The sequence below is a fragment of the Lemur catta genome, chromosome 2 (genome assembly GCF_020740605.2).
Source record: "Lemur catta isolate mLemCat1 chromosome 2, mLemCat1.pri, whole genome shotgun sequence".
NCBI lineage: Eukaryota > Metazoa > Chordata > Mammalia > Primates > Lemuridae > Lemur > Lemur catta.
Window position 1 is genome coordinate 25,135,442 of NC_059129.1, and position 27,977 is coordinate 25,163,418.

Sequence of the window (27,977 nt, forward strand, 5' to 3'; positions counted from 1 at the left end):
TGAGGTTGGTTTTATATTTGGATTTTCTGTTCTGTTCCACTGGTCTGTGTCCCTGCCCTTGTGCCAATACCAGGCAGTTTTAAGAACCACAGCCTTGTAGTATAGTTTGAAGTCTGGCAAATTAATACCTCCCATTTTGTTTTTATTGCTTAAAATTGGTTTTGCTATGCGGGGTCTTCTCTGATTCCATACAAAGTGTATAATTATTTTTTCTAAATCTGTGAAAAACGATGTTGGTAATTTAATAGGAATTGCATTGAATCTATAGATTACTTTGGGTAGTATAGACATTTTAACAATGTTGATTCTTCCAATCCATGAGCATGGTATGGTTTTCCACGTATTTACGTGTTCTGCAATTTCCTTCCTTAGTGTTTCATAGTTCTCTCTATAAAGACCATATGATCCTCTAAATAGATGCAGAAAAAGCATTTGACAAAATTCAACACCCTTTTATGATAAGAACGCTTAACAAAATAGGCAGAAACGGGACCTACCTAAAAATGATACAAGCCATATATGACAAACCCACAGCCAACATCATACTGAACGGGGAAAAATTGAAAGCATTCCCACTTAGAACTGGAACCAGACAAGGCTGCCCACTGTCCCCATTACTTTTCAACATAGTATTGGAAGTCCCTGCGAGAGCTATCAGGCAAGAGAGCAGAATCAAGGGTGTCCAAATAGGGACAGAAAAGATCAGACTCTCACTCTTCGCTGATGATATGATGTTGTATCTGGAAAACCTCATCAAACAATTCTTGATAAAACTGTTGAGAAATATTTATTTTCTTATGAGAGTGGAGAGGGAGTCCATGGTACTAACTGGGAGTGGGTGGAGATTGTCCTATGAAGACCAGAGAATTGGAATTCACATACATAGCTTCGGTTTAGTCACCTCCTTTATATCACACAATATACACTCTTCCAAAGACACTGAGAGAGCACAATGAATGTACAGACTTCCCAGTGATTCACCAAGTGTCCTAGGTTAAGCTCTTATTCATTTCTGCATTTTATTTACAATGTAAATTGGAGTCTCTGGTGTTCTTAGATGTTTCTAGAAGAACAAAGCAGAAGTCCTTAGGGAAAATCAGGCTCGACTTTCGGTCCCATCTCTTGACTCAACCTTTAGAACAATAGGTTTTTCTGGTTGAAGCAATCCCATTCGGCTTAATTTCATTGGGATCTGCAACAGTTAAACAAACATATTGAGAAGCAATAAATGAAGCACATGAAGAAAAGATAGAAGCAAAGCAGAAAAGACACATTAAGGACAATAATGCTTTGCAAAATTATAAAAGCTACTTTTAGCATCATGTGTCTTGGATTCTATATACTTATTCTATAAGTTGTGTGAAGACTGGATACTGAAAGCATTCTTCCAGCCATCATTTAATACAATATTTATTGAGCGCCTGTTTTGTGCCAGGTTTGAGACAAACTCATATTGGCTTGAGTTTTTTTAAATCAAATTTTATGTAAAATGAATGAGGCTTAAAAATTTATTCCAAATTCTTAGGCATTACAGCAAACTATTTTTGAACAGCCATGTAAAGGTCATTTTGTATATGTTTAATTTTGCAAAGTTATCCTGAGTAGGTATTATACACTTTAATCACATGGGCAGTCTTTGAATTCTAATCAATCCAGTAACTCCTCTCAAGTGAAACCATGAAGTATAATGATGGGAAGTTGCCTTTAGAAAGGTTATGCTTTTGTTTTCTAATATCTACTCCAGTTTTTTCAAATGTAATGCAAAAGGGGAACTCCTCATGTTCTACAGCATTTTGATTAATACTTTGGGCACAATTCTCACTGAGTCGCTCTTTCCATGATGAGGGAGCCACTAACAGAGTAACCTTCTGATCTTAGTTAACTGCAGGGCAAACAAATTGTCATGGACATTGAGAAATGCCAGCCTGTAGATGGCTGGGAGCTTGCCTGGGAGTATCTTCCCCATCCCAGGCATGACAGTAGCCAGCTTTCTCTCGGACCTGAGCCTCCTATCTGTACACACTTATTGGACAGCTACACAGCTGCCCTAAACCCACAAATAAGATGGAACTATTTCCATCCTCATCCTCTCCCATGCTAAAAGCCTACATTAGGGGAGGAGTTGCATATGGAATGCATGAGTCTAGAAATAAGACTTATAGTGCCTTGGTTCATATGAATTAATGACAATTGTTCTTGAAGGTCTTCACATGAAATACCCAAATATTTCTCTAACTGCAACACCTAATTATTTTTAATTTCAAATGAATAAACATATTTTCATTGCAGAAAGACAGATGGACACACAGACACAAATGTCATTTGTTAAATTTTAAAATTAAAAAGCTTAAAGTTTGTATCCATGACATCCAAGTAAACTGCAAATCACTCCTTAAACATTTACTGAACATTCACAGTGGATGATGTCTTCATCAAGACACCATTCTGATTTTATGAAAGCAATAAAATGAGGTGATACAGTTAAGGGAGTGGCAAAGGTATTCTTAGATACTGAGAAAATATAGAGAACAGAACTGGATGATTAATGACAAAGGTATAAAATTAGGTGGTGATAACATCCTGCAGTAACCAAAAACAGAGCAGAGAGTGGATCCTGGATTAGGTAGGGAAGATTCTTTGGAGGGATTTGGAGTTTGAACTAACAATTGAAAGATGAGTACAGAAAGAGGAGGAGACTGGAAAGAATATTTATGGAGTTATTAATTGGTTGAAAAGGAGCCAACCTGGTATGGAGCAGGGCACCTAAAGGGTGAATTCAAACATTCAGGATGGCCCTAGTCTGTGGGACCCTTCATATCTGGCAGAAGTGCCTTAAATCAGTGATTTTCCAACTTGGTTTCGAATGAGAACCAATAGGGGAACTTTTAGAGCCACATTCTGGGTCAATTATTTTAGAATTTCTGAGATGACCCAAGGCAGATTGATTTTTTAAAGCTCCCTGGTGATTCCAATGTGGTGCCAGTGGTTGAGAAACACTGTCACGAGAGAGCTTCTGTAAGTTTGTGTGGAGGAAAGCAGCCCTCAAAAGTCAGGATGAGTTATTCGCTGTGCTGTGTGATTGTGCAAAACACTTCCTTATCTTTCCCATTGATAAGACACTGAATTTAACTCTTGCTCAAGTTGAAATAGATTTGACATAATTATTATTATTTTTTGAAATTTTATTTGTCTTTCCACTGATATTTGGCTATGTTATAGAGACTGGACATACGTATGTCATACTAATCTGCATTGACTTTAGATGATCTATAAAGAAAGATAGTTTGGTCGTTATAAAGCCATATTTTGAACTGCAGAACTGAAGCACCCTTAAAGATCATTGATGGCTCCAAATATATTATTTGCCCCCCAAAATAAATTACTAAAAAGATGAACATATTATTTTTTTAAATATAGACTCCACAGTAAACAAAATTCCCAATAAAACATTATTTATACAGAAAGTTTACTGACCTGTGTTTCTTTACAAGGTTGGAAGGAGAAGTTCTGCAGTATTTTGACAAGAGCAAGTTTCATGTTCATGAGAGCAAACCTCATGCCAATGCAGTTTCGGGGCCCGTTTCCAAAGGGCAGGTATACATAAGGATCTATGTTGTCCTTGTTCTTCTTGCTGAACCTGGGTCCACAATAGTAGATAAAAAAAAGTTAATGAGAGAAAAACCACAAAGACTACATGTTAGGAGTTCTGACTTAGACTTCCTGTCCTCACAAGCAGTGGTAAACAAAATACTTTGATGGTTTAGTCATGGCAATCCTGCTATGGTTATTTTGCTATGAAAATTTTAAGCTATAAATCCTCTCCATTCTCCTTATCCTATAGGAGCTGTCCATTTTGTTGAGATGAGATGAGTACTGTTTTAAAAACTTACCTCTAAGGCCGGGTGCAGTGGCTCACGCCTGTAATCCTAGCACTCTGGGAGGCCTAGGCGGGTGGTTCGCTCGAGGTCAGGAGTTCGAGACCAGCCTGGGCAAGAGCGAGACCCCATCTCTACTAAAAATAGAAAGAAATTATCTGGCCAACTAAAAATATATAGAAAAAATTAGCCGGGCATGGTGGAGCATGCCTGTAGTCCCAGCGACTCGGGAGGCTGAGGCAGGAGGATCGCTTAAGCCCAGAAGTTTGAGGTTGCTGTGAGCTAGGCTGACGCCACGGCACTCACTCTAGCCCAGACAACAGAGCGAGACTCTGTCTCAAAAAAAAAAAAAAAAACTTGCCTCTAACTACTAAAATTATATTCCTGTTTGTGATGTGCTGACACTCTAAAAGTCGCATAAGTAATGAGAATGATTAATGGAAAAGTAGTTTCCTGCCTCAAATCATACCTATGTTGGTCCTATGTACATTGAGGAAAGATCAGGAGAAAATATCTAGCACTATTTAAATTGGGCTTCTTCATTTTCCTTCTCCTTGCCTCTCTGCTTTCTTTTCTTCCTAAATTTCCTGCTGCCTTCTCCTCTTCCCTGTCTTCTTCTTCTTCTTTCTCTTCTCCTCCTCCTTCTCCTCCCCCCCTTCTCCCCCCCTTCTTTCTTCCTCCTCCTTACCTCTCAATCTCCCTCTCTCTCTCTTTCTGCCATATAGAATAATTTAAGTCAGGTAATTTACATGGGCATTTGATGCTACTCTCCTGTAAATCACAGCTTTCCTTGTCTATCTGTTCCTCTAGGCTATAAATTCTTTGAAGGTTAGACCTGCATTTTGTTCAACTTGATTCCTCACTATATTATTATATGAAGAAAAGATGTTGTTGTGGGTAAAGTGGTAATGACATTGTGGTGTTGTGTTTTAAATAATGGCCTTATATTTTGGAGAGCATTCTGAAATATTTAAAGGTGATTACTTGAAAATAACAGGAGTTTGGGAGATGATTGTGGTGCTGTGTGGATGGGGCAGCTGACACACATTGATCATTTTTATGGCAGGTGATAGGTACATGCAGATGGATTAAAAGTAGTCTATAGACTTGTTTCTATAGAATATACATGCATATATGTGAAACATCCTCCTTAATAGATTTTTTTTTAATGTTTGGATGTCTCAAATCCTGGCCCAGTTCCTGACACTCAGTAAACACTTACTCTCTGTTTGGTGACAGAATAAATCAAAGGGGAGCACAGTGAGTGGTCTATGATTTTCTGTTTTTGCAGTTAGAGGAGGTTGAATTGTTCAGGTTCAAAGAAACACAGAATTCTGCTGCTCCAGAAAACAGAGGACTTGGTGAATTCTGATTACTCTGTCAACACATATGTGCAGACTCCATGCTAGCCCAAGGGACACCACGGCCAACAAGAGAAGCTCCCTGCCATCATCAGGCTTGTAGTGATGGGTCAATAAAAGTCTGGATCCCAGGCCCCCTGACTCACCAGCCAGTGCCCTAAAACTGTATTCTTAACTTTGCTTACCAATAGAATAATGAAAAGACATCAACTATTTACAGAGTTCCCACACGGAGTCTTGGTGCTGTATTCCCAGAGCAGCCGCCTGGAATGTCTGAGATGTCTAGAGAGCTGGTGACTATGCTTTGGAAGTCACTGACCACTGAGAGTACAAGGGACCTGGCACAGGACTGCAGCCACAGCCAGGACCAGGAAGACCTGTGCTCTCTTCTGTCCTAAATGGAGTGGCTTACCCCAACAGAGGTGAGGACTTCTTAGGTTCTCACCCTGCTCCTTTACAATTACCCTTCAGGAAACAGCAACCAATGTTGAACAGAAAGGAATGTGGAAATATTTGTTAAAGTTGGTGGTCAATTCAGAGAGATCTATGCAACCTCACAGAAAAGCTGAAAGGAGTAAAAAGCCTATACTAAAATAAAACAGGGATGAAATGAATTATGGCAAATCCATACCAAAAATATATAGTTAAAAAAGATAGTGGATAGTTTATAGTTTACTCTTAAATGAAGTAAGAAGCAGTTCAAACCTAAATAAAACATGGTAACACTCTAGTTTTTAAAAAGCTACATAAGCATAGAAAAATGTGTATCAGGGCATACATCACATAATTACTGAGGCTTATCCTATGATGTTTTGACTGTGGGTGACTATAGTTTTTCTTTTATCAGTCTATGGTTTATAAACTTTCACAATTAATACTTTTTAATAGGAAATTTGTACAAATAAAAAGACTTACAGGAACATCATTGTACAACACATGATTATTATGTACACTAAGAGATGTCAGAATATGCTTGAACCACCCTGGTTCAAGGTGGACTCCCTTTCCCAGGGGCCTTGTACCTTTCAGGGCGGAACTCCTCAGGCTCTGGCCAGTACTTTGAGTCTCGGTGAAGGGCATAAGTTGGTATGAACACCACTACCCCTTTGGGAATGAACACTCCCTTGATTTCAACATCTTTCTTACAGACCCTCTCAATTCTTGCAGCGATGGGGAATAATCTGAGAGTTTCATTCACCACCATGTCAAGATACTCCATCTGTACCAGGGCATCATAGGTGGCAGGTGTCTGGGAAGAAAAAAAGCCCATATTTTAATAAATTGAGATATGGAATTAACTATCAAGGCAGTCTATTGAGTATTATTGAAGTGTCAGGGGGTCAAAAGAAAGATATTGGCAAAAGACCTTCACATCCATAGGGCATTTTAATAACTATCAAGTGCTTGTTCTGCTCAATGTCCCATTAGACATGTGGAGATGTTACGGATATGGGAGACCTGTGGGGACATCCCCTACCCAGGGACTGAAATCCAGAGCATCACCACATAGTGCCTTTTGTTCTCTCATGAACAAAGGTGAAGAAAGGAGGATGAACATACATTTCACTACAATGTATCAAAGTCAATGTCACCTTGCAAAAACGAGGCCACATGTGCACCCAGGAAAGGGAAAGAATATGTAAAGAGCAGATACGCCTGTTCCACATAAGGCTGTTTAGCTGGAAATCATGCTTGGTGACCCTTTTGATTATATATATAAAATGTGGGTAGAAAGAGTATAACAAGCCCCGTTAAAAATTTGAGGATAAATTAATCTATCTCTAACCCAAACAGGGCAAAAGAAGGTTAAGATTGGAAGCTCCTAGGGCACACAATTTCAATTCTAGTAAAAGTTATAAAGGGGATAGAAATCCCACATTCAGCCCCATTCCCCCTTTGCTCATACAGTGTACTACTTAATGCTTCAGGGCTTGACTGTCAGCTCTAAAAGATCCCTTTGTATTCACCTCACTGTCAGACCACCCTTGCCAGCCCCAGAGGCCAGGTCTTTTCACACCAGAAGGGATCCCAGGTGGGCAGAGATCTGAAGAGAGTGTGGGTGATATGTCCCTAGCACTTCGTCTTATAGTTGGAGGCAATAGTGTAGAAGTTAAGAGATTCCACAGGAGCCAGAAACCTTGGTTCCTACTTGGCTTCTTCACCACTAGCTCCATGACTGCAGCATGAAACAGATGTTGGGCAGGCTGGGTCCACCTGCCCAGTGCACCTAAGGCCAGGCACGGTCAGACAAGAGACAGACAAAAGGCTGCTAAGCTATCTCTCCAGACATGTGAGCAATAAGTGCTTATAGTTAGATGCCACTAAGGTATGCTCGATTTTTTTCCTTATTGTTGTAACTGATCATAGATGCCACAGATGCATGAGGACCAGCACTGTTACAAATGTCTTGTATTTCTGGGAGCAGCGTCCATTAACTATATTTTTCCCTTTCTTTTCCTCTTTAGAGCCTTCCTAAGTAGTGTCTGTGAAAAAATTAAGGCTGACACATTTGGAAAAACACCTTCTAGGAAGTGGTGAGCAGGCATCCTTGTTTGTTTGTTTTTTTAATATTATTATTTTATTTTTAATTTTTTTAATTTCAACATATTATGGGGGTACAAAAGTTTAGGTTTCTTGCTAAGACTTCACCTCCTCCCTCCCTCTCCAGGTGTCATCCACCCACCTTATTGGGCAAAGCCGCATCAATCTCTTCCTGCAGTTTCTGCTGGACGTCAGGGTGAGTGGCCAGTGTATACATAATGAAGGAAAGAACACTGCTAGTGGTCTCGTAGCCAGCAAAAATGAAGATAATTGACTGGGCTATGATCTCCATGTCAGACAGAACTGAAAGGAGAGAAAGGATATGTTAGGAAAGCAGGACAATGTAGAAGATCACAGTTTACAGGAAGAAATATCCAAGTGAGCTCCCAAATCCCTAGGAAAAAGAGTGGAAAAGTAACTCAGAATCACACTGGGAGTGGTTTTCATTCTGATGTCATATTATAGAGCCAGAACAAGGCAACATTGTATCAACCCAGTTTCTCTCGAGCTGTATATGATTGTGGCCCATCCACTCTCATTATGCAGTCCTCAGCACCAACACATCTGGGTTATTTCCAGAGAGCATTTCTGGCTTACATACTCAATGTTATGGGTTGTCCCTTGGATGATCATAAAAGTACTTCAGCTGTAAGTGAAACATATGGTAGGCTTCTGTGCCAGGAAAAATTTAAGGTATGTTAGTTACAATAGAGCTTGAAAATTTTTGAGAATTTGCCATACTGAGGCTTCAGGGAAAATTGAAGGATCTTTTCTCTACACATGGTTGAGGGAACTTAAGGGAACAATATTTGGCTACAGATAAACTCTTGCTATTCCAAGTGTGGTCCATGGACCAGCAGCATCAAAAGGATCTGGCAGCTTATTAGAAATGCAGAATCTAAAGCCCCACCTAGACCTACAGAATCCGTACCTGAACATTGAGGAGACGTAGTGATTTGTGCGCCTGAGAAACATGGATTTTACCTTTGAGAGGCATCGGGTACTAGAAGATCTAGGGTACAGTTTTTAAAAATGGACTATCTCAGGATGTACAGAAACTACAGAAATAGACAAAAAGCTGAAAGGGTAGTGATTGACCCTAGTCTGATGAATGGCAGTGAAATAGCATAAGCCTTTATGATTACACATTGGCCTCCTCTTTGATTTTTTTCTCTGGAGAGAAGCAGAGCACAGTCAGGGTTTGGACTGTTTTACTGGGACTGGATTAGGTCCTTTATATACCCAAACCAGCCCACCCATGTAATTCATTACTAAAAATAATATAAAATGAGTGTGAGAAGTGTCTATAAAGTTGTGATTTTTCCAGTGAAATTCTGTGATGCTTCAGTGGGTAAATTCAACTATCAAATTTTTATGCAGGTAGCATCAACCCCATGAAACTGAATTGAACTTGTGGTATAATCTCAAAGTTTAGAGCTCTGCTGTTCACTGAGATAACCACTAGACACATGTACCTGTTCAAACTTACATTTTAATTAATTAAAATTAAATACATGTTAAAATTCTTTTTGAATGGCTGTAGCCACATGTTCAGTGCCCAATAGCCCCATGTGTCCAGTGGTTACTGTATGGAACAGGGAAATGATATTCTATTTCCTTCATCACAGAAAGTTGTATTGGGATAGATAGATTGATGATAGATAGGTAGAAAATAGATGGACAGATGATAGAATAGATGTACGCATAGACACGTGTACAATACTGTGCTAGAGCAAGTCCATCCTTGCTCTAGAGAAACAATTGTTAAATATTCAGGACTTTTGTGAGATGGTTGTTAAACTTTTGAAGCTTGAAACTGACCAAGATCCTTATTTTGCCACCATCATAGTTATTATAATTTGAGTCAGAACGATCCATCGATGGTGAAACTAGTTGGTGAAAGGTCAGGCGGAATAGTATATCTACATAGTCTACAATGTTTCCCCATAGGTTACTTACTCATTATGAAGGGAAAAGTAAATGTTTACAGTAGATTGAGCTTGTGAGCATACTTTCACCAAGTATTCCTAGTTAAAAATCACCCTTACTGGGCCAGTGTGCCTCCCGATTTGATGTTACATATAAATTTCTTGGCAGAGGTTCTGACTCAGTGGATCTGGAGGAGGCTGAGAACCTGCATTTGTTCTGATGTAGATGATCCACAGACCCCTGGCTGACTTCCAGGAATGACTGGCTTGTTCACGGCTGCCCTTCTTGGTTTGAAAATGGCTGTTCCTGTGTGTTTCTAGAAGGTACATCCAGCTACCATTTGAATATTTCAATGTGTATCATTCTGCAGTGTGGCAGAAATTCTTCCTGGTAAGCTCCCTGCACATTTTCAGAAGAAGCCCCTCCCTCTGGGATTGTGCAAAAGGAATCCCCAGAAATCCCCTTGGTTACCTTTATGGGACTCAGTTTCTTTTGAATTCTGGGAGTCAATCATCAGCTGAAGGAAATCTACTCGGTGCTGGAAGGAGAAAGAGAAATTTCAGTGACACAAAGTGATTCATGAGGTCAGAGGTAAATCAGGAGTACAGTCCTCAACCTCCCTTCTGAAAATATGGGCCCCTGAAGTCCAGAGTCTGACAGGTGTTGCCTGAATCATCAGTGAACAAAAACATCCATCTAAAACCCAGTAGGGGAGGGTGTTTTCCTGGGAGAATTCCAGCTATCATGTGCAACTGTTTTTGGTCTGTGTCCTTCCTGTTCCTTTGCTTCTCTGGCTTTTGGACACTGTTTCCTGGCCTAAGAGTTGCCTGCTCCTTTCCGTATCACACCTGCTTGCTCAGGACTGAAGTTCTTTTTGTTCTGAGGCCTTCATTCTGAACCAATGGTCACATAGATTAATCCTCTGACAATTTCAGAGCTTCTTCGCAGTTTTTCTGTGGTAGCATTTTCAAGTGCTCCACCCTCCCAGAACTCTGTACAATCTTCAGTGATATCTAGGTACCCAGGTCCACCTCTGTGACCTGTAGGCAGCCTTGGCCTGGTCTGGAGGCCTCATGAGGCCAAAGCTGGGTCAGCCAGCTTGCAGCCCCAAGCTCAGAGAAGATGTGGGCCCACTTATGTCCATTGAGCATGCTCATATTTAACATATGGTATACTAAGCAGGTAGCCAGAGAGTACTTTCCTCATAGAATGTCAGAAATAACTTGAAATGATTCCTTACCAGTCTATGTTGGGAAATTATAATAGCAGAAAAATCATTGTTAAAGAGTAATCATTTTCCTTTGACAATTTATTGAAGTGATTACGTATTTTCTCACCAACATTTGTGCTATGTAATACTAATTACTGTGCCTGATACTAATTTTAAATAAAGTCTGTCTCATTCTTATATCTGTCTCCCATCCTCTACCTTCTTCATTCCTATAAAAATGAATTCTTTTCTTCTTTACTTTTCTGTCTTCCTCTAAAAAATACATATAAATGCCCAAATTATAAGAAGACAATTTCCCAAATTATCAAAAAGTGAACCTCTTCATGTAACCACCACCAGATTTTACCTTTTGTTTATCTTGGAGGCGACTTTCTTTCATCCTTTTTACAGAATTTTTAAAAAAGTTTGTAACATCTTTTGCAAAGATAGAGATATTTAATGCTTCAAAAATTGGAGTAAGGAATGGAAAGATTGCTATAGGGGATAAAAAAGAAAACCATCATGAAATCACAAAATTTACCTGGAGCAATTATAATTTTCTCTGCAAGTGTGAGAAGTAATAGACTTCAGGGTTCTCAAGGATGAGCCATTCCCTCTATGACCTTTGCTTATCTTCCAGGCCAATGGCTGAGCAAAGGCACATCCAAACTTAGGGACCACCACTGTAGCTGTGAGATCAATGACCTCTTCTGCAATTTCAGTGAGAGGATTAAATCAAAAGGCTTAAATTCCCTGACCTCTTATCCCTTATACAAGACTATGATCTGCTGCTTTAATTAATTGTGCTTTTCATGAAATAGTAGTTGTGATAAAAATAATACATCCTATGTCCTTCCTCTACTATGGGATGAAACTAGAAATCAATAACTAAAAGAAATTTGGGAAACTCAGAAGTATGTGGAAATTAAATAATGCACTTCTCCATAACCAATGGGTCAAAGTTTAAATCAAACAAGCAATGAGAAATTGTTTTATGATGAATCAGAATGATGCCATGATATGCCCAAACTCATGGGATATAAGAAAAGCAGTGCTCAAAGGGAAATTTATAGCTTTCAATGTCTAAATTTAGAAAAAAAGAAAGATCTAAAATCAATAGTTTAACTTTATACCATAAAGTAGTGAAAAAAAATAAACATAATTCGACCATTAGGAAAAATTATAATAACTAACATATAAAATAATGAAATAGACACTTAAAGCACTAGAGAAAAATTAATAAAACCAAAAGATGGTACTTTGAATATATCATCAAAATTAGCAAACCTTTACCTAGATTGACCAGGAAAAAAGGAGAGACTACTTATATGAATACTTTCAGAAATGAAGGAAGGGATTGATTACTGACATTAACACAATTGTATAAAGAGGAAAGCAATGAAAAAGGGAATAAAAATAGAGAAATATCATTGAAATAATTTGTGGGAAGTGTCCAGGATAGGCAAATCTAGAGAGACAGAAAATAGATAAGGGGTTGCATAGAGTGCTGGGGTTGACGGGTTGGTGGTAAGTAAAATTACAGGTATTTACAGTTCAACAAGAAGACATAAGAATTTTAAATATTTACACACCAAACACAGGTGTACCCAGATTCCTGAAGCAAATCCTACTTGATCTAAACAAAATGATAAATAATAGCACTGTAATAGCTACAGGCTTCAACACCCCGCTGACAACAGGACAGATCTTCCAAACAGAAAATAAACAAAGAAACAGTAGATGTAAACAGAATTACAGGTCAAATGGGCCTAACAGACATTTACAGAACTTTCTACCCCAAAACCACTGAACATACATTCTTCTCATCAGGTCATCGGACATTCTCTAAGAATGACTGCATCCTAGGCCACAAAACATGTTTCAACAAAATTAAAAATTAGAAATTATATGGTATATCTTCTCAGACCACAGTGGAATAAAATTAGAAATCAATTCACACCGAAACACTCATCTTTTTAGAAAGTCATGGAAACTAAACAACCTACTTCTGAACAATTATTGGGTCAAGGGGGAAAGTAAGATGGAAATAAAAAAATCTTTGAACTAAATGATAAAGGGGAAACAACTTATCAAAATATGTGGGACACAGCTAAAGCAGCCCTCAGAGGAAAATTCACAGCCTTAAATGCCTACATGCAAAATATAGAGTGAATATGAATCAAAAATCTAATGAATTCACTCAAAGAACTGGAAAAAGAAGAAAAAACCAATCTCATATCCTGCAGAAGAAAAGAAATCACCAAGATCAGAGCAGAATTAAATGAAATTGATTACAAAAAACTATGTGAAAGATTAATGAAACAAAAAGCTGGTTCTTTGAAAAGATAAATAACATTGACATGCCTCTAGCTAGATTAACCAGAAGCAGAAAAGAAAGGACTCTAATAAACTCAATTAGGAAAGAAAATGGAAAAATTACAACTGATACTACAGAAATACAAGATACCATCTCTGAATACTATAAATGTCTCTATACACATAAACTTGAAAATATTGAGGAAATGGACAAATTCTTAGAAACACACCACCTCCCTAGGCTCAATAAAGAAGAAATAGAACTGAATAGACCAGTATCAAGTACCAAAATTGAAGCAACAATAAAATCCTTTTTAAAAAACGTCCTGGACCAGATGGTTTCACATCCGAATTCTACCAGACTTACAAAGAAAAACTGGTGCCTACCCTGTAGAAATTATTCTACAACATTGTGAAGGAAGGAATCCTCCCCAACATGTTTTACAAAGCCAACTTCACCATGATACCAAAACCAGGAAAGGACTCAACAAAAAAAGAAAACTACAGACCAATATTGCTTATGAATACTGCTGCAAAATCCTCAATAAAATCCTAGCAAATCAAATTTAGCTGCTCATCAAAAAAATAGTTCATCATAACCAAGTGGGCTTCATCCCAGAGATACAGGGATGGTTCAACATATGCATATCTATACATGTATTTCACCACATAAACAGAAGTAAAAGTGAAGATAATATGATCTTGTGAATAGATGCAGAAAAAGCATTCTACAAAATTCAGCACCCTTTATGATAAGAACACTTAATAAAATAGGCGTAGATGGAATTTACCTCAAAATGATAAAAGTCATGTATGACAAACCCATAGCCAACATTATACTGAATGGGGAAACAATGAAAGCATTCCTGCTTAGAACTAGAACTAGACACAGTGTGCTCTATCGCCACTTCTATTCAACATAGTGCTGGAAGTCTTAGCCAGACAAGAGAAGGAAATAAAGGACATTGACATGGGAGAAGAGGTCAAACTACTGATTTTTGCTGATGATATAATCTTATGTCTAGACATCCCCAAAGATTCTGCCAAGAGACTACTGGAATTGATTAATAAGTTCAAGAAAGTCTCAGGTTAGTGTATCAATATAAGCAAATCAATACCATTCATGTATGCTAACAACAGTCAAACTGAGAACCAAATCAAAGATTCAATACCTCTCACAGTACTAACAAAGAAAATAAAATACGTAAGAATATATTTAACTAAGGAGGCGAAAGACTTCTACAGGGAGAACTATATAATACTGAGGAAGGAAATAGCAGAGGACGTAAAGAGATGGAAAACCATACCATGCTCATGGATTGGCAGAATCAACATTGTTAAAATATTTATGCTACCCCAAGTGATCTACAGATTCCATGTAATCACTTTTAGACTACCAATATCATTTTTCAGAGATCTAGAAAAAATAATTCTACACTTCACATGGAACCAGAGAAGACCCCATATAACTAAGTTAGCCTTAAGCAAAAAGAACAAATTGGGGGGCATCAATTTACCAGGCTATAGTCACCAAAACAGCATGGTACTGGCACAAGAACAGATACAAAGATGGATTGGAACAGGACTGAGAACCCAGGCATAAAACCGTCCTCATTATAGCCATCTGATGTTTGACAAAGCAGAGAAAACACACATTGGGGAAAAGAATCCCCATTCTATAAATGGTGCTGGGAAAATTGGATAGCCCCATGTAGAATACCGAAACAGGATCCACACCTTTCCCAACTCACAAAAATCAAGTCATGATGGATAACAAACTTAAACCTAAGGCACGAGACTATATGAATTCTAGAAGAAAACATTGGGAAAACTTTATACACATGGGCCTAGGGAAAAAATTTATGAAGAGGACCTCAAAAGCAATCACAGCATCAACAAAAAGAAATAAATAGTAACTTATGCAATTAAAAATTTCTGCACAGCCACAGAAGGTATCACTAGATCAAATTGACAACCTACAGAATGGGAGAAAATATTGGCATGGTATACATCTGATAAAGGGCTAATAATGAGAATCTAAATAGAAATCAGGAAATGAGCAAGAAAAAATCAAACGCCCATATTAAAAAGTGGACAAAGGCATAAACAGAAACTTTTCAAAACAAGACATAGTAATGGCCAAGAAACATATGAAAAAATGCTCAATATCTCTAATCATCAGAGAAATGTAAATCAAAACCACAATGAGGTATTACTTAATTCAAGTGAGAATGGCTTTTATCAAAAAGTCCAAAAACAACAAATGTTGGCGTGGATGTGGAGACATAGGAACACTCATACACTCCTGGAGGGCCTGAAAACTAGTACAGCCTCTGTAGAAAGTAATGTAGAGATACCCCAAAGAACTAAATTGGAACTACTATTTGATCCAGGAATTCCACTACTGGACTCTATCCTAAGGAAACAAAGACATTATATAAAAATGACATCTACCCTCAAATATGTATAGCAGCACCACTCACAATTGCAAAGATGTGGAAACAACTCACGTGCCCATCAATGTATGAGTGGATTACTAAAATGTGGTATGTGTATACCATGGAGTACTACTCAGCCCCAAAAAACTATGGTGAACTAATACCTCTTGTATTATCCTGGATGGAGCTGGAGCCCATTCTCTGAAGTAAAGTGTCACAAAAATGGAAAAACAAGCACCACATATACTTACCATCAAATTGGTACTAATTGATCAACACTAATGTGCACATATTGAGTAATAATCACTGGGTGTCAGACAGGTGGGAGGGGGAGAAGGAGATGGGTATATTCATACCTAATGGGTAAGGTATGCACTGTCTGGGTGTTAAGCATGCATGTAGCTCTGACTTGGGTGGTGCTGAGGCAATATATGTAACCTAAACGTTTATACCCCCATCATATTATGAAATAAAAAAATAAAAATAAAAAACAAAAAAATGAAAAAATGTTAAGAAAATTAAAAAAAATTTACATGTTCCTAAGTTGATGAAAATATTCTAAAGTTGACAATGGTAATGGTTATACATATGTTTGAATGCCCTATCAACCATTGAAATGTCTATTTTAGGTGTGTAAATTATATGGTATTTGAATTATATCTCAATAAAGCAGTTATTTTAAAAAAGAGAGAGAAAAAGAAATAATAGTCCACATACTTATTGACAGAAGGAGTGGATCTAAGATACCAGTTTTTAAGAGCTTCTTGGTCTTTTCCACAAAGGGATCTTGTGGGTTGTTGAGGGAATCGATGTTCACTCCAAATGATGTGGCCGTGATCACATCCATGCTGTAGGCCCCAAAGATGCTGAGTAGAGAAAGACATGGAATATTGAAATTAACACTGCTTCACCATTCTTCTAATACACATGCAGCAAGATGTGTGTGTAAATCCGTGAGAACTGCCAGGAGATGTCAAGAACCATGGCCTTTCGGAACTACCTGCTGGATCATCTCCCATCCCACTCACTCATGATGTGATTATCAAGTGCCAGTGATGCAGCTGGCCCTGTCCTGGGGGTGGTGGGGACATTAAGTCAAGTTAGATCCACCCCTGAGCTCTAGGAGTTCAGTCACAAGGGACAGAGTCCCAGAGTCAGAGAAACTACAGGAGAGTGTGTTGAATATGGATGACAACCTGGATATAAGAACTATCCTTCTTCAGGACAGGAGTGGAATTAGTAACTCTTCCTAGGTACTCAAGAAAGGAGACATTGCCTCAGCAGAGAGTCTATGCCAAGAGCTGATTGATCTTTAGTGCTTGTTCTGTGTTGCCATGAACATCTCTCCTCTACACTCTTCTGCTAAGGCTCCTGAAAGGCCCACTTCCCCCAACTCCTATGATCTGGGGTTGGCCTGTGGGCAAGAGCATTTCTGTAAAAGGTAACAACTGAGAATGTTCCTAGGTAAAAACATATTAGATAACAAAATAATAGATCCTACCAAAATTGATTGAGGGAGGTCCCATTCGTGAGTGACCACATGTCCCCAGTCTGCCCAGGACAGGCTCAGTGTACACCTGTCTTTCCTGAATAATTCAGAAATATGTCAATTTAGACATAAAATGACAGGATTGCTCTAACCATAGCCTTTACATGGCCCTCTCTCTTTTGAGATTGAAGGAAGGAGAAGTGGTCAGAAGTTTTAATATTTAGTATTTCATGGTATCCTCAGTGAAAATATGAAAGGATTGAAGTTCTCCCAAGTTTTCCATTGTTAAACTTCTGCCCTGACCCTGCCAGCCAACAGGAACCAAGCCACTTGACCTCCCACCATTCCATACCCTCTGTGCCCAAAACTTTGGTACAATCATGTTTCTTCTTTCTAAGCTATGTATTTTGTCTTCAAGAACATTCAAAGAGGAATTCATCAGATTAATTGCTCATGACTCCTATGCACAGTAGAGAAGACCCTTCCCAATTTCCAGCTGGCCTGCCTTCTCATGCAATCTGCCCCTCTCCCCCAGTGGCGAATTGGAGTTGTAACACCACACCCCTGCTTCTGTCTGGTCACTGGAATAACTTAACATGGGAACATCAGCTCCATGGCAGGCAGATAGAGGGTTTCATGATAGCTCATAACACTGAGACTGTGCTCCTACTTACTCTTTCAAGGTGACGGTCTTGCCTTTCTCTGCTTCCTGCCTCAGGTTTCTCACCAACACATCTGCATACTGGCTCACGATGGGGAACATCTAAGCACAAAACACAACAGCACACATAGTTAAATGTGTAGACTCAAGTCCCAGAAGGACATGGCTTTCCCTAGCATGGAGTAGTAAGTGATATTTTATAATGAATTTTGTGATGTCTCTTCTGGACATCAAGATAAATGGCCATTTTTAGGAAGCTCAACCTTAGTGGACTACCTCCTGGAAAGGGCCCATAATGTTACTTTCTCTCCGTTCCCAGATTCATACTTTCGGTTTCTAAGTAGAAGTCCTTGTATTTTCTTACCTCCTTCAGTTTTCCACTGGTGAAGGTTGGAGATAGCAATGCTCGTATTCTCTTCCATTCTTCATCTTCAGATAAAGAGACGCCACTTTTCAGAAATCCCACTGGACCAAGAGGCTGGAATTCAAATGAAAAACATTTTGTCCTTCATAAGTTTTGTAGATCTCCACAGATGTAAAAATTTGTGAAACAATCACTTTTTTACAAATGTTAAATGAGTGTCACCCAGGAGGCAGGCCCTATCCTAGGTGCTCAGTGTATTATAGGTTTATGCCAAATGCCTACCCTCCTCTGAGTGTGTGTGTGTGTGTGTGTGTGTGTGTGTGTGTGTGTGTGTGGTCACCCAGCCACCCGGTGTCCTTTCCAGCCTCTAAGTCTGAGTCTCCTTTTAAATGCAAATGAGCCCCTGGTGGGGAACCTTTTCTTCCAGGGTAATAGAGGAGAACAAGATCTGTACCTCCTCCAGGGCTGTGCAGAGAAAAAAGGGACTGGTGACAGTTTGTCAGGTGGCCTTGGCAGACTGTGGTTTGCTTGAGACTACTTCTGTCTTTACTTATAGCACAGTATGAACAACTTGAAAAAGGAATAGCTTTAGGTAGTAATATTTTTTAAATAGTAGTTAATACATAAAAGATTATGAATGTATTTTGAAGTAATAATCTCATTACTTGAAAGTCCTTTTCTCTTAATTTTTTTTCACAGGGATAGAGGGAAAAGAAAGAGAGAACTCTATTTCCTAATTTGGGAATCAGTAGAAGTCCTCTGGAAAAAAAATAAAGTAGTAGGTATGAATTGTCATGCTGTTCAGACTTACTGTACAGCTATGCCAGTCAAGACAATGTGGTACTGGATGAAGGAGAGACACAGTGATCAAGGGAACAGAATAGAGAATGATAAATAGACACACACAAAGAGGCTCAACTGATTTTTGACAAATGTGCAAAACGCAATTCAATGGAGGGAGGACAGTCTTTCCAAAATGGTGTTGGAAAAATTGGACAGCCATAGGCCACAAGAAGTGGACCTTGACCTAAAGCTCAGGTATGACTACATGGTGAGTGCCAGGCGCACTGTCTGGAGAATGGACATGCTTGAGGCTCTGACTCAGGGGGATGGGCGGGACATGGACAATGTATATAACCTGAGATTTTGTACTCTCATGATGAGCTGAAATGAAAAAAAAAAAGAAAGAAAGAAAAGAAAATGTATAAACAAAAAAAAATTTTACAGAAAATGGATTATGGACATAACTGTAAAGCATCCAACTATTTAACCTTTAGAAAAAGCAACAACAATAAAGGAGGGCTGAGGAAGAATTTTCTGATTTGATACCAAAAGCACTATATATAAAAGGAAAAATTAATGAACTGGCCTACTCAAAGCTAAAGAAAGTTTGCTCTGATTACAGGCCCTGTTAAGAGAAAAAGAGAAGCTACACAGCATGACTGTAGAAGAAAGGCAGGAGGGAGCCTCATGGTGATGGAGGAGTTCTGTGTCTTCATTGTGTTGGTAGCACTGGTATCTGTGATTAGCATTACTGGTACTAGTACTGTGAATGCGCTGGTATCACATTAACAAATCTATGAATGTGATAAATTTGCATAGAGCTACACACACACACACATCCACAAAAATGAGGACACATAACACTGAGGAAATCTGAAAAAGCTCTGTGGATAGTATCAATGTCGATTTCCTATAACTATAGTGATAGGAATATACTAGATAAATCTAGTATACTTTGCAAAATATTACCATTGGAGGAAACAGGATGAAGGGGACATAGAAACTCCTGTAAGTTTTTTTGAAAGCTTCCTGTGAATCTATCAGTAATTCACAATAAAAGTTTAATAAATAAAAAAATAAAGGTATAAAGTTAAGACATGGATGCCTACCCGCCGGTTTGTGAAGACAGAATAACATTCTTTCACTAGCACTGTTTTGATCATGTCGGGATCCGTGATAGCCAACAGAGGCCGTCGACCGTCATACACCCTGTGTCACGAAAACAGAACTGATTAAACTCTACAAGCCTAATTGTGCAGCTGGATCCACACCCAGGAATCCAGACTTTGATCCTGACATTACATAATCCATACCCCAGTTGTACAATACACAGCAACATTAGGTCATAGATCAAATTATAGTAGGACACACAGCAAGGTTCTGACCACAGAAGCCACTGGAATCTTCATAGAATGAAGGGAAATGTGGCTCAACTGGGGAAGACACATTTAAATACAAAATAGCTCTTCTACAGATCATGGTTAGAAATAACGGGAAATCTTTGTTATGAGGTAGGAAGGAAGAGGTGAAACCTTCTACAACTTGCTTGTAGTGTACTCAGGATTTCACCACTTTCTGTGTCTCTCACTAAGCCCCCAGCAGCTTTGAAAAGGGAACAGCTGTAGCAGTTGCATGAAGCCACCCTCAAAATCATAAAGCCCATTAACGCACTGGGAATACAGTGGTTTAATATATTCTGTATCTCTTCTTCAAAGTCAATAGAATGGAGTAGACAAAAAAAAAAAAAACTGGTATATACTTCTCTTGAAAAGTCTTCACTTAAATTTAAAAAACAACACAAAAGAAAGCTCACACTTGCAGAGAAAGGGGGGAAAAAAGCAGATTATAAATGATTTCCCAATCTGTTCATCTCTATCTCCCAGGTCGTCTTTGAAAAGCACATATTAAACCCCAAAATTTAATTTAAGAATGTGGCTTTCTTTATAAATGAGTCGCTGTGGGAGGGAGTTAATGCCATGCATTTATGAGCACATATTAGAATGTCTGAAATGATGCATTGCATGCAATTGAAGGTAACCTAAGGCAGGAAAAAAGGAGAAGAGGTGAAAAGCCAGACACTGGACTGAAACTGATGCTGGGAATCCCTGGTCCATCAAACCTGGAGAAAACTGGTCAGCTACAATGTTTTCAGCTTCACTGAGATTGCACACTTCAGCACCTGGTGACCTATGGAATTCTTGGTAGGATAAGCCTCCAAAAGCTTTTCAATAGAGAGTGTGAAAGTTGTCAGAACCAAAATGGAGTCACACTGAAGTTATAAAAATAAATAACACCTGACAGATCCTGGGAAGGCGATGAAGAGAGCATGCTCATGCTTGCATGCCTAAAAAGAAAACTGTCACAAAATACTCTACAAAAACCACACCTTGCACAAAGAGCACAGTATTGTTAGAGCAAAAGTACTTCAGAGAGGACATCTGCCTAGTAACTGCCTGCCCAACCTCAGACTGGTTTCCCCTTGTTATTGATCTTTGCAGATATGGATAATGATTTCAAAATAGTTATGTTATCCTGATCATTTTTCCCTTTAACAACCTTTTTCTTCCTTTACTTCCCTGAATAGGCACATAGTTTGATACAGCATGTGCATTTCCATTGCAATACTTTACTCCCAAATGAATATCTTTTTCTTCCAGAGAGCCTTTCTCTGTTAGCGTGCTTGACAACAGCTTCATCCCAAGAGCCTCAGGGCTGAGATTGTCCTTCATATGTGGGATTCATCATCATAGCAGCAAGTGTATCCAATGGAAGTTTCCACAATACTCACCCCCACATTGCCCCATACTTTTTATAACATTCTTCATCAAATTTCCAAATTCCCTGGGAGGAGAAACAAAATAAAATTCAATTGTTATTTTAAATATACTGAACCCTGACTCTAATTGGGGCAAAAAAGAGTAGAACCTGAAGAAATTAGGCTTACTGTGTTTCACAGGAAGTTAGAGGAAACCTTTTGTTCAGAGCTGTTTCAGGGAAATGAGGGGAAATAGAGGAGATAATTGGAAGAGATGATTTCATGTCACTCTTGAATTTTCTCCAAATATTGTAGATACAGATTAACTTACCCTTGTTTATGAATACTAAATAACTCCCCGTATTTCTGAAGTGTTTTGCACATGCATGTATTCTTTCTAACATCTCATAACCCTCTGAATGATCACCTCCATGGACATGTGAGGAAACTGAGGCTGAGGAAGAGTGAGCAAATGTCTAGGGGGATTCACATTCTTTCATCTCCTTCAGCATCCTTTTCATTTATCTCATGAGCTTTCTCTAGAATTCTAGTGGAACTGGGAAGTTAGAGACATCAGGGATCTCTTTTGTTCTACAGATTTTTATCAGCCTAAGACATGTTGTTGAGTGAGAAAATGAGTAGGGAGTGACTCAGGAAATGACAAAATGGGCTCGTTTCCTGTTGTCCAATTCAAAATGGAAAAGATGAGGAAACACAGCTTCTTCACATAGGACAAATTACCATACTTGCTCCAAGTCTTCACTTCTGAAGCTTAAAAACAAATCTTCCTGGTGCTATGTTTCAGTTGTGATATTTTAACAATGCAAAAGAAGTTTCCATCAATATGGATTTTGGGATACACCTAGTAAAGCGCTGATCTTAGCAAGGTGAACAGGATATTATTGCTTTTACAGAGGGAAAAATATGGAATCTTAGGCAGTAATTAGGCAAGAAATGCCTGAGTTGGGAGAATTAGAACCTGAGAAAGAAGCCTGAGGTATGTGGGAAAGGAAATCGGGGCCAGAGATCAGCCTGCCCACAGGCTTTGCTGCTTGCCTCATGGATGTGAGCTGATGACTTTATGTACAGGGGCCAGGCCCTGAGTGAAGAATTAGCCACAATGGCTTCGCCAAAATTCACAGAGGGAATTTAGCAGTTCTTGAGAGAATTCAAGTAGGTGCAAATTACCCGATGAATGCAACACTTGTCTCATAAACTGAAGCTTCCAAGCTGTGCAGGAAGAAGCAAAACAAGGCTGCTCAATTGCTCTTGCTAAAGAAGAAAGTTTGAATTTGGTGCACACAACTTAATGAGCCACTACTGGGGATCCCCCTTCCTGCATTTCCCCTAATACTAAGTATGACTGTACTTTCCTGTGAATATGCACTAGGCAAAAAGACTTTGCTTGCAAAGTCTGAACATCAAGCCCTGAACATTAAGTCCTGATCTGCCAGAGATCCGGGCTGTTCAGCTGAGCCAAACCTGAGGCTCCCGAGAATAGACAACAGAGCCCCGGGGTGAACCTGGCTATAGTCTGGGTGGGGTCTACACATCATTTCTGAAGTGTAAAGCCTCAGAACTTCTTCTTTACCAGGAGCATTTTTACCAATGGAATAAGCTGGTGTTTCCAGCCATAAGAAGCAAAAGAGAGAGTTAAAAAAAAAACCCACCTTGTGGTAAGACAGAACATTTCCCACAATAGGCAGAGATGTGGGCCCAGGAATTCCCAGCTTCTTAAAAAGTCCATGTGAATGAGTCTCATATCTATAAAGTGAAAGAGAAAGCCAAGTAACAGGGATTTTGGTTTTATAGATATGGGAGCTGTCCTGTTACTGACTAAGGAACTGCAGTAGCCAAGACAGAGAAGTCATGCCTAGGCAATACTGAATAACTGCAACTCCAACAGCAATAGCTACATTCACCCACCATCTTCTTTCCTGCCTCCTGCATGAGACCCACCCAAAGTCAGAATGATCAGCTAAAAGGAGCTGAAATCTTCAGGGTTGAAATCCTGGAATGAATACTTTATAAATGTCCCCCAAAGTGAATGCTCCTTGAGTGGTTCAGACTGGAATTCTTCCAGGCCATTACATTCTCTTATGTCCGTTTGGTAAATTAACTCTTCTATGATTTGGAAATTCTTGTTCTCAGTAGAAAACATGTACATATTTCTTTTTCTTCTGCTTCAATGATGTAATTTTGTATAAGTGCATGCGCTCAATCACAGAGGGTTACCAAAAGCCTATGGTAACACTGTTCCTGTGGTGTGCTCTGAGTCTTATGCTTTCCCTGCCTTCTAAAATCTGACCCTGTTTTAAGATCTGGCCCTTGATAAAACTACCTTCAGAAGGAAGTCTTAGAGGAGTCACAGTGTTCCTATTTTTATAGAATGACAACAGTATTCAAGGATTCCATTGGACTTGTAGAAAAGTGAGCACTTTTTATCTATACCCAAGTGTCTGTGGTATGATGATCTGGTTAATTTGCACTATAGGGAAGGATGGTTGACCTGTATGTTCCCAGAATGACACTCTGCAGAGGAACCAATGACTACAGAATCCATATCCAAGCTCTTCCTCCCGTTGTGGAATGTGGTCCTTCAATGTGTGATCCCTGAGAAGCACAGTGCCAGGCACACTCATGTTTCCCAAGGTGGCCAATTGCAAAGCAGTCATTTTACTGCCTCTACACATCAACTCCCTCTGTCGGAAAATCCATTAACGCTGGTGCAGACATCACTGGTGTGTCATGTATGGCCTCCTCCAACTGGTGGTTCTGGATCCCTGCAGACCTTCCCACTGTGGTGCTACTGAGTGTTTTCAGATGGTAGAAAGTAGAGAGGCTGAGGAAAGTGGCTTCCAGGCACAGAGCTAACCATGAAGTTTCTAGGCCCACAAGATTGGCCCTATATAGGCAAATGAGGAAAGTGTGCCTGAAAAGTATGTGTATAAATGGTTCCACATTTCCCACAAGTGCTTTTAGCTGAAAGAGAAGGGCCTTCCAAATTTCAGCTTCCTTCTTCTTTTTTTAAATTTTTTTTTTTTTATTTCAGCATAGTACCATGGTACAAATGTTTAGGTTACATATATTGCCTTTGTCCCACCTGAGTCAGAGCTTCAAGTGTATCCATCCCCCGGACAGTGTGTACCGCACTCATTAGGTATGTATATACCCATCCCCTCCTTCCCCCTGCCAGATGCCTGACACCCAATGAATGTTATTACTATATGTGCACTTAAGTGTTGATCAGTTAATAACAATTTGATGGTGAGTACATGTGGTGCTTGTTTTTCCATTCTTGTGATACTTTAGTTAGTAGAATGGGTTGTAGCTCTATCCAGGATAATACAAGAGGTGCTAGACCACCACTGTTTTTTGCGGCTGTATAGAACTCTATGGTGTACATATACCACATTTTATTAATCCACTCATGTATTGATGGGCACTTGGTATGTTTCCACATCTTCACAATCGTGAATTGTGCTGCTATAAACATTCTAGTGTAGATGTCTTTTTTATAGAATGTCTTTTATTCTTTTGGGTAGATACCCAATGATGGGATTGCTTTATCAAATGGCAGTTCTACTTGTAGCTCTTTGAGGTATCTCCATATTACGTTCCACAGAGGTTGTACTAGTTTGCAGTCCCACCAGCAGTGTATGAGTGTTCCTATCTCTCCTCATCCATGCCAACATTTATAGGTTTGGGACTTTTTGATAAAGGCCATTCTCACTGGAGATAAGTGATGTCTCATTGTGGTTTTGATTTGCATTTCCCTGGTGATTAGAGATGCTGAGCATTTTTTCATATGTTTTTTGGCCATTAGTCTATCTTCTTTTGAAAAGTTTCTGTTCATGTCCTTTTCCCACTCTTTGCTAGAGTTGTTTGATTTTTTTCTTGCTGATTTCCCTGAGTTCTATATAGATTCTAGTTATCAGCCCTTTATTGGATGTGTAGCATGCAAATATTTTGTCCCATTCTGCAGCTTGTCTGTTTGCTCTCATGGTAGTTTCCTTAGCTGTGCAGAAGCCTTTTAATTTAATCAGGTCCCATTTATTTATTTTTGTTGTTGCTGTGATTGCCTTTGGGGTCTTCTTCATAATTTTTTTTTTGCCTAGGCCAATGTCTACAACAGGTGCTTTCTTCTTGATAGCATAAGATGCATTATGTTACATGACATAAATAACTCCAAAATGTGCCAGATAATTGAATTAGATCTTATTTCCTCTTCTTTACTAGCCTTTAGGCTAGTATAGTTTCCAAATATTCTATACAAATCCAGTAAATCTTATAATATGTGATAAAATAAAACTGAAAACTGGCATGAAAGTATGTGTATCTGAAGGACTAGCAGAGGCAGCTCAGCTAGGCCCACTTGGATACTTCTCTTAGAAGAATTAGTAGAAGTATGTGCACCAACTGCCAAAACCAGGGTGGGCTTGGTCATTTCCACTCCATTTCTTTTCTTTTTTATTGTCACTGTGGCAAACCCATTAAACTAATCTGTTTCTGGACTTCAATGTGATACATCAACTCTCAAGTGAGGCCATGCAATGAAGGTAACTTGTCAACAGCATTGGCCCCCAGGGAAAGATCTAGTGTAGTTTCTAAACTCACATGGGACCCTATAAAGCAGAGGATGGGCTGGGTGAATTTCTTAGTTTCTTTCTAGCTCTCCTCTGTTTTGGTAATGCTCCTTTTGGTACAATGGAAGCTAAGAGAAAAACCCAATCATTTCTCTTGTGTTTAATTATGTTTCCATAAATAGGGCATTGTCTATGTTATAGCCACTGACTCCTGAGTTGCACCAATGTCTTCTAGACCTAAGGTATTGTTTTCCAGGCTGCCTGAATGTCTACAATAGGTTCACTACCAGAGACACCACAGACAGAGTGACACAGATAGTGTCCCTGTGCTTAGGCTTTAAGCAGGTGAGATGCCCACCCATCTTCCATGAAGTATCTCTAATGGGGGCCAGGACCCATAAGTGTCTCTGGAGGTTGGGCCCTGAGGGATGAGAAATATTCTCTCAATTCATCCTGCCTGCTCCCTGGGTGCCTTTTATATCCTCACTGGCTCACAGTCTCACATACTACTTTAGACTGACAGATTAAGATAATCTCAATTGGATTTTGTGGCTCTTGCCTTTTCAGGCCTCTTGCAGATTAATATCAGGGAAAAAATAAAGCTCTATACTAATGCTAACCTCCTGGACACTAGAAGAAAAAGGTGAAAGGAAAGAATAAAACTTCAAGATTTCCTCCAGATCTCCTCTGTTCTAAATATTCACCATTTAGAGGTAAAGAATTCTACATATTACTAGGTGGAGGAGTTGCATTACAGGAGCAAGAAGAGTTCTGGGGGATGGCACAGAAACAAGGTACAAGGCAAGGGAGAGCCTCCCGTGAAGTGTGGGTTACCCCATGGTCCTGTGTAAATCATGATTGGGGTGGAAGGCAGGGGAGCTGGAGCCACCCAGGTTTACAGGGAACAATCCCTGTACACAGTAGACACAGAACACGGAAGAGGAAGTTAAAGAGAAAATCACCAAGCCACCCCCGCCTGTGCCTACAATCCCCAGAGCTTGGGAAGGGAGTGAAGATCCCAAGCACACAGTGCCCAGTTGTTTGTAATCTGTCTCTGCTGAATTCTGGTTGATTAGTCTAGGTCCAAACTCATGGTTAATCAGAAATCAGCCCCAGGACCAAATGCTGTCACTAAACACTCCTTGGTAGAGAACTTGAGAGATGGATGGTGTAGGGGGAGTTTAATTTATTCCTTCCACAGATCTCCATAAGATCAACAACCACATGTTTTTGTGGCTTCCAACATTTAAGCAAGTTCCCCTCAATTATTTCCTTTGATCTTCAAAACAGCTAAGAGAAACGGGGGCCAGATTGTACCCCACATCTAAAGTTACAGAACAGTGGAGCCTGGACAGATACTCACAGATATAGGAGCAGCAGGCTGGTAGCCAGGAGAACCGAGGTTTCCAGGGCGAAGTCTGGGATGAGGTCCATCTCCACTTTCCTTCTTTAGTTCTCTTCTCTGAGTTGTTCTCTCAGCTGTGTGCTGCTCTTTGGTGGGCCTGGTATGTGGAGCTTCCCTTCCCAGCCCAGAGGTGATCAGTGAGGCTGGCTGGAATGTTTTTGTGCTGAGAAAGGAGGAAGGGCCAGAGCTGGAGCCAATAGCACGGCCACCTGTGCTCCACCTGCAGTCAGAGGGGCCCTCTCCACCTTGGCAGTTTGCAAAAAA

General features: G+C 39.5%; 2 protein-coding genes across 2 annotated transcripts in view; one reads left to right on the top strand and one right to left on the bottom strand.

The window, feature by feature from the left end:
- ZSCAN25 (zinc finger and SCAN domain containing 25) overlaps positions 1–11,093 on the top strand; it is a 72,096-nt gene extending 61,003 nt beyond the window's left edge. Inside the window, exons 7-9 of the transcript XR_006733193.1 lie at positions 7,702–7,770; positions 7,905–7,973; positions 9,875–11,093. The gene's annotated coding sequence lies outside the window, so the exon portion shown is untranslated. The remainder of the gene's footprint in view (positions 1–7,701; positions 7,771–7,904; positions 7,974–9,874) is intronic.
- On the bottom strand, positions 817–27,903 carry LOC123631588 (cytochrome P450 3A4-like). Its single transcript, XM_045541377.1, has 13 exons — positions 27,672–27,903; positions 23,393–23,486; positions 21,756–21,808; positions 20,077–20,176; positions 18,185–18,298; positions 17,834–17,922; positions 16,388–16,536; positions 11,284–11,411; positions 10,178–10,244; positions 7,920–8,080; positions 6,259–6,485; positions 3,475–3,637; positions 817–1,192 (listed from the first exon to the last, which is right to left on the bottom strand). The coding sequence occupies exons 1-13, from the start codon at positions 27,740–27,742 to the stop codon at positions 1,097–1,099; spliced, it is 1,512 nt and encodes a 503-aa protein (XP_045397333.1). The 5' UTR covers positions 27,743–27,903; the 3' UTR covers positions 817–1,096.
- Between the last annotated feature and the right edge of the window lie 74 nt (positions 27,904–27,977).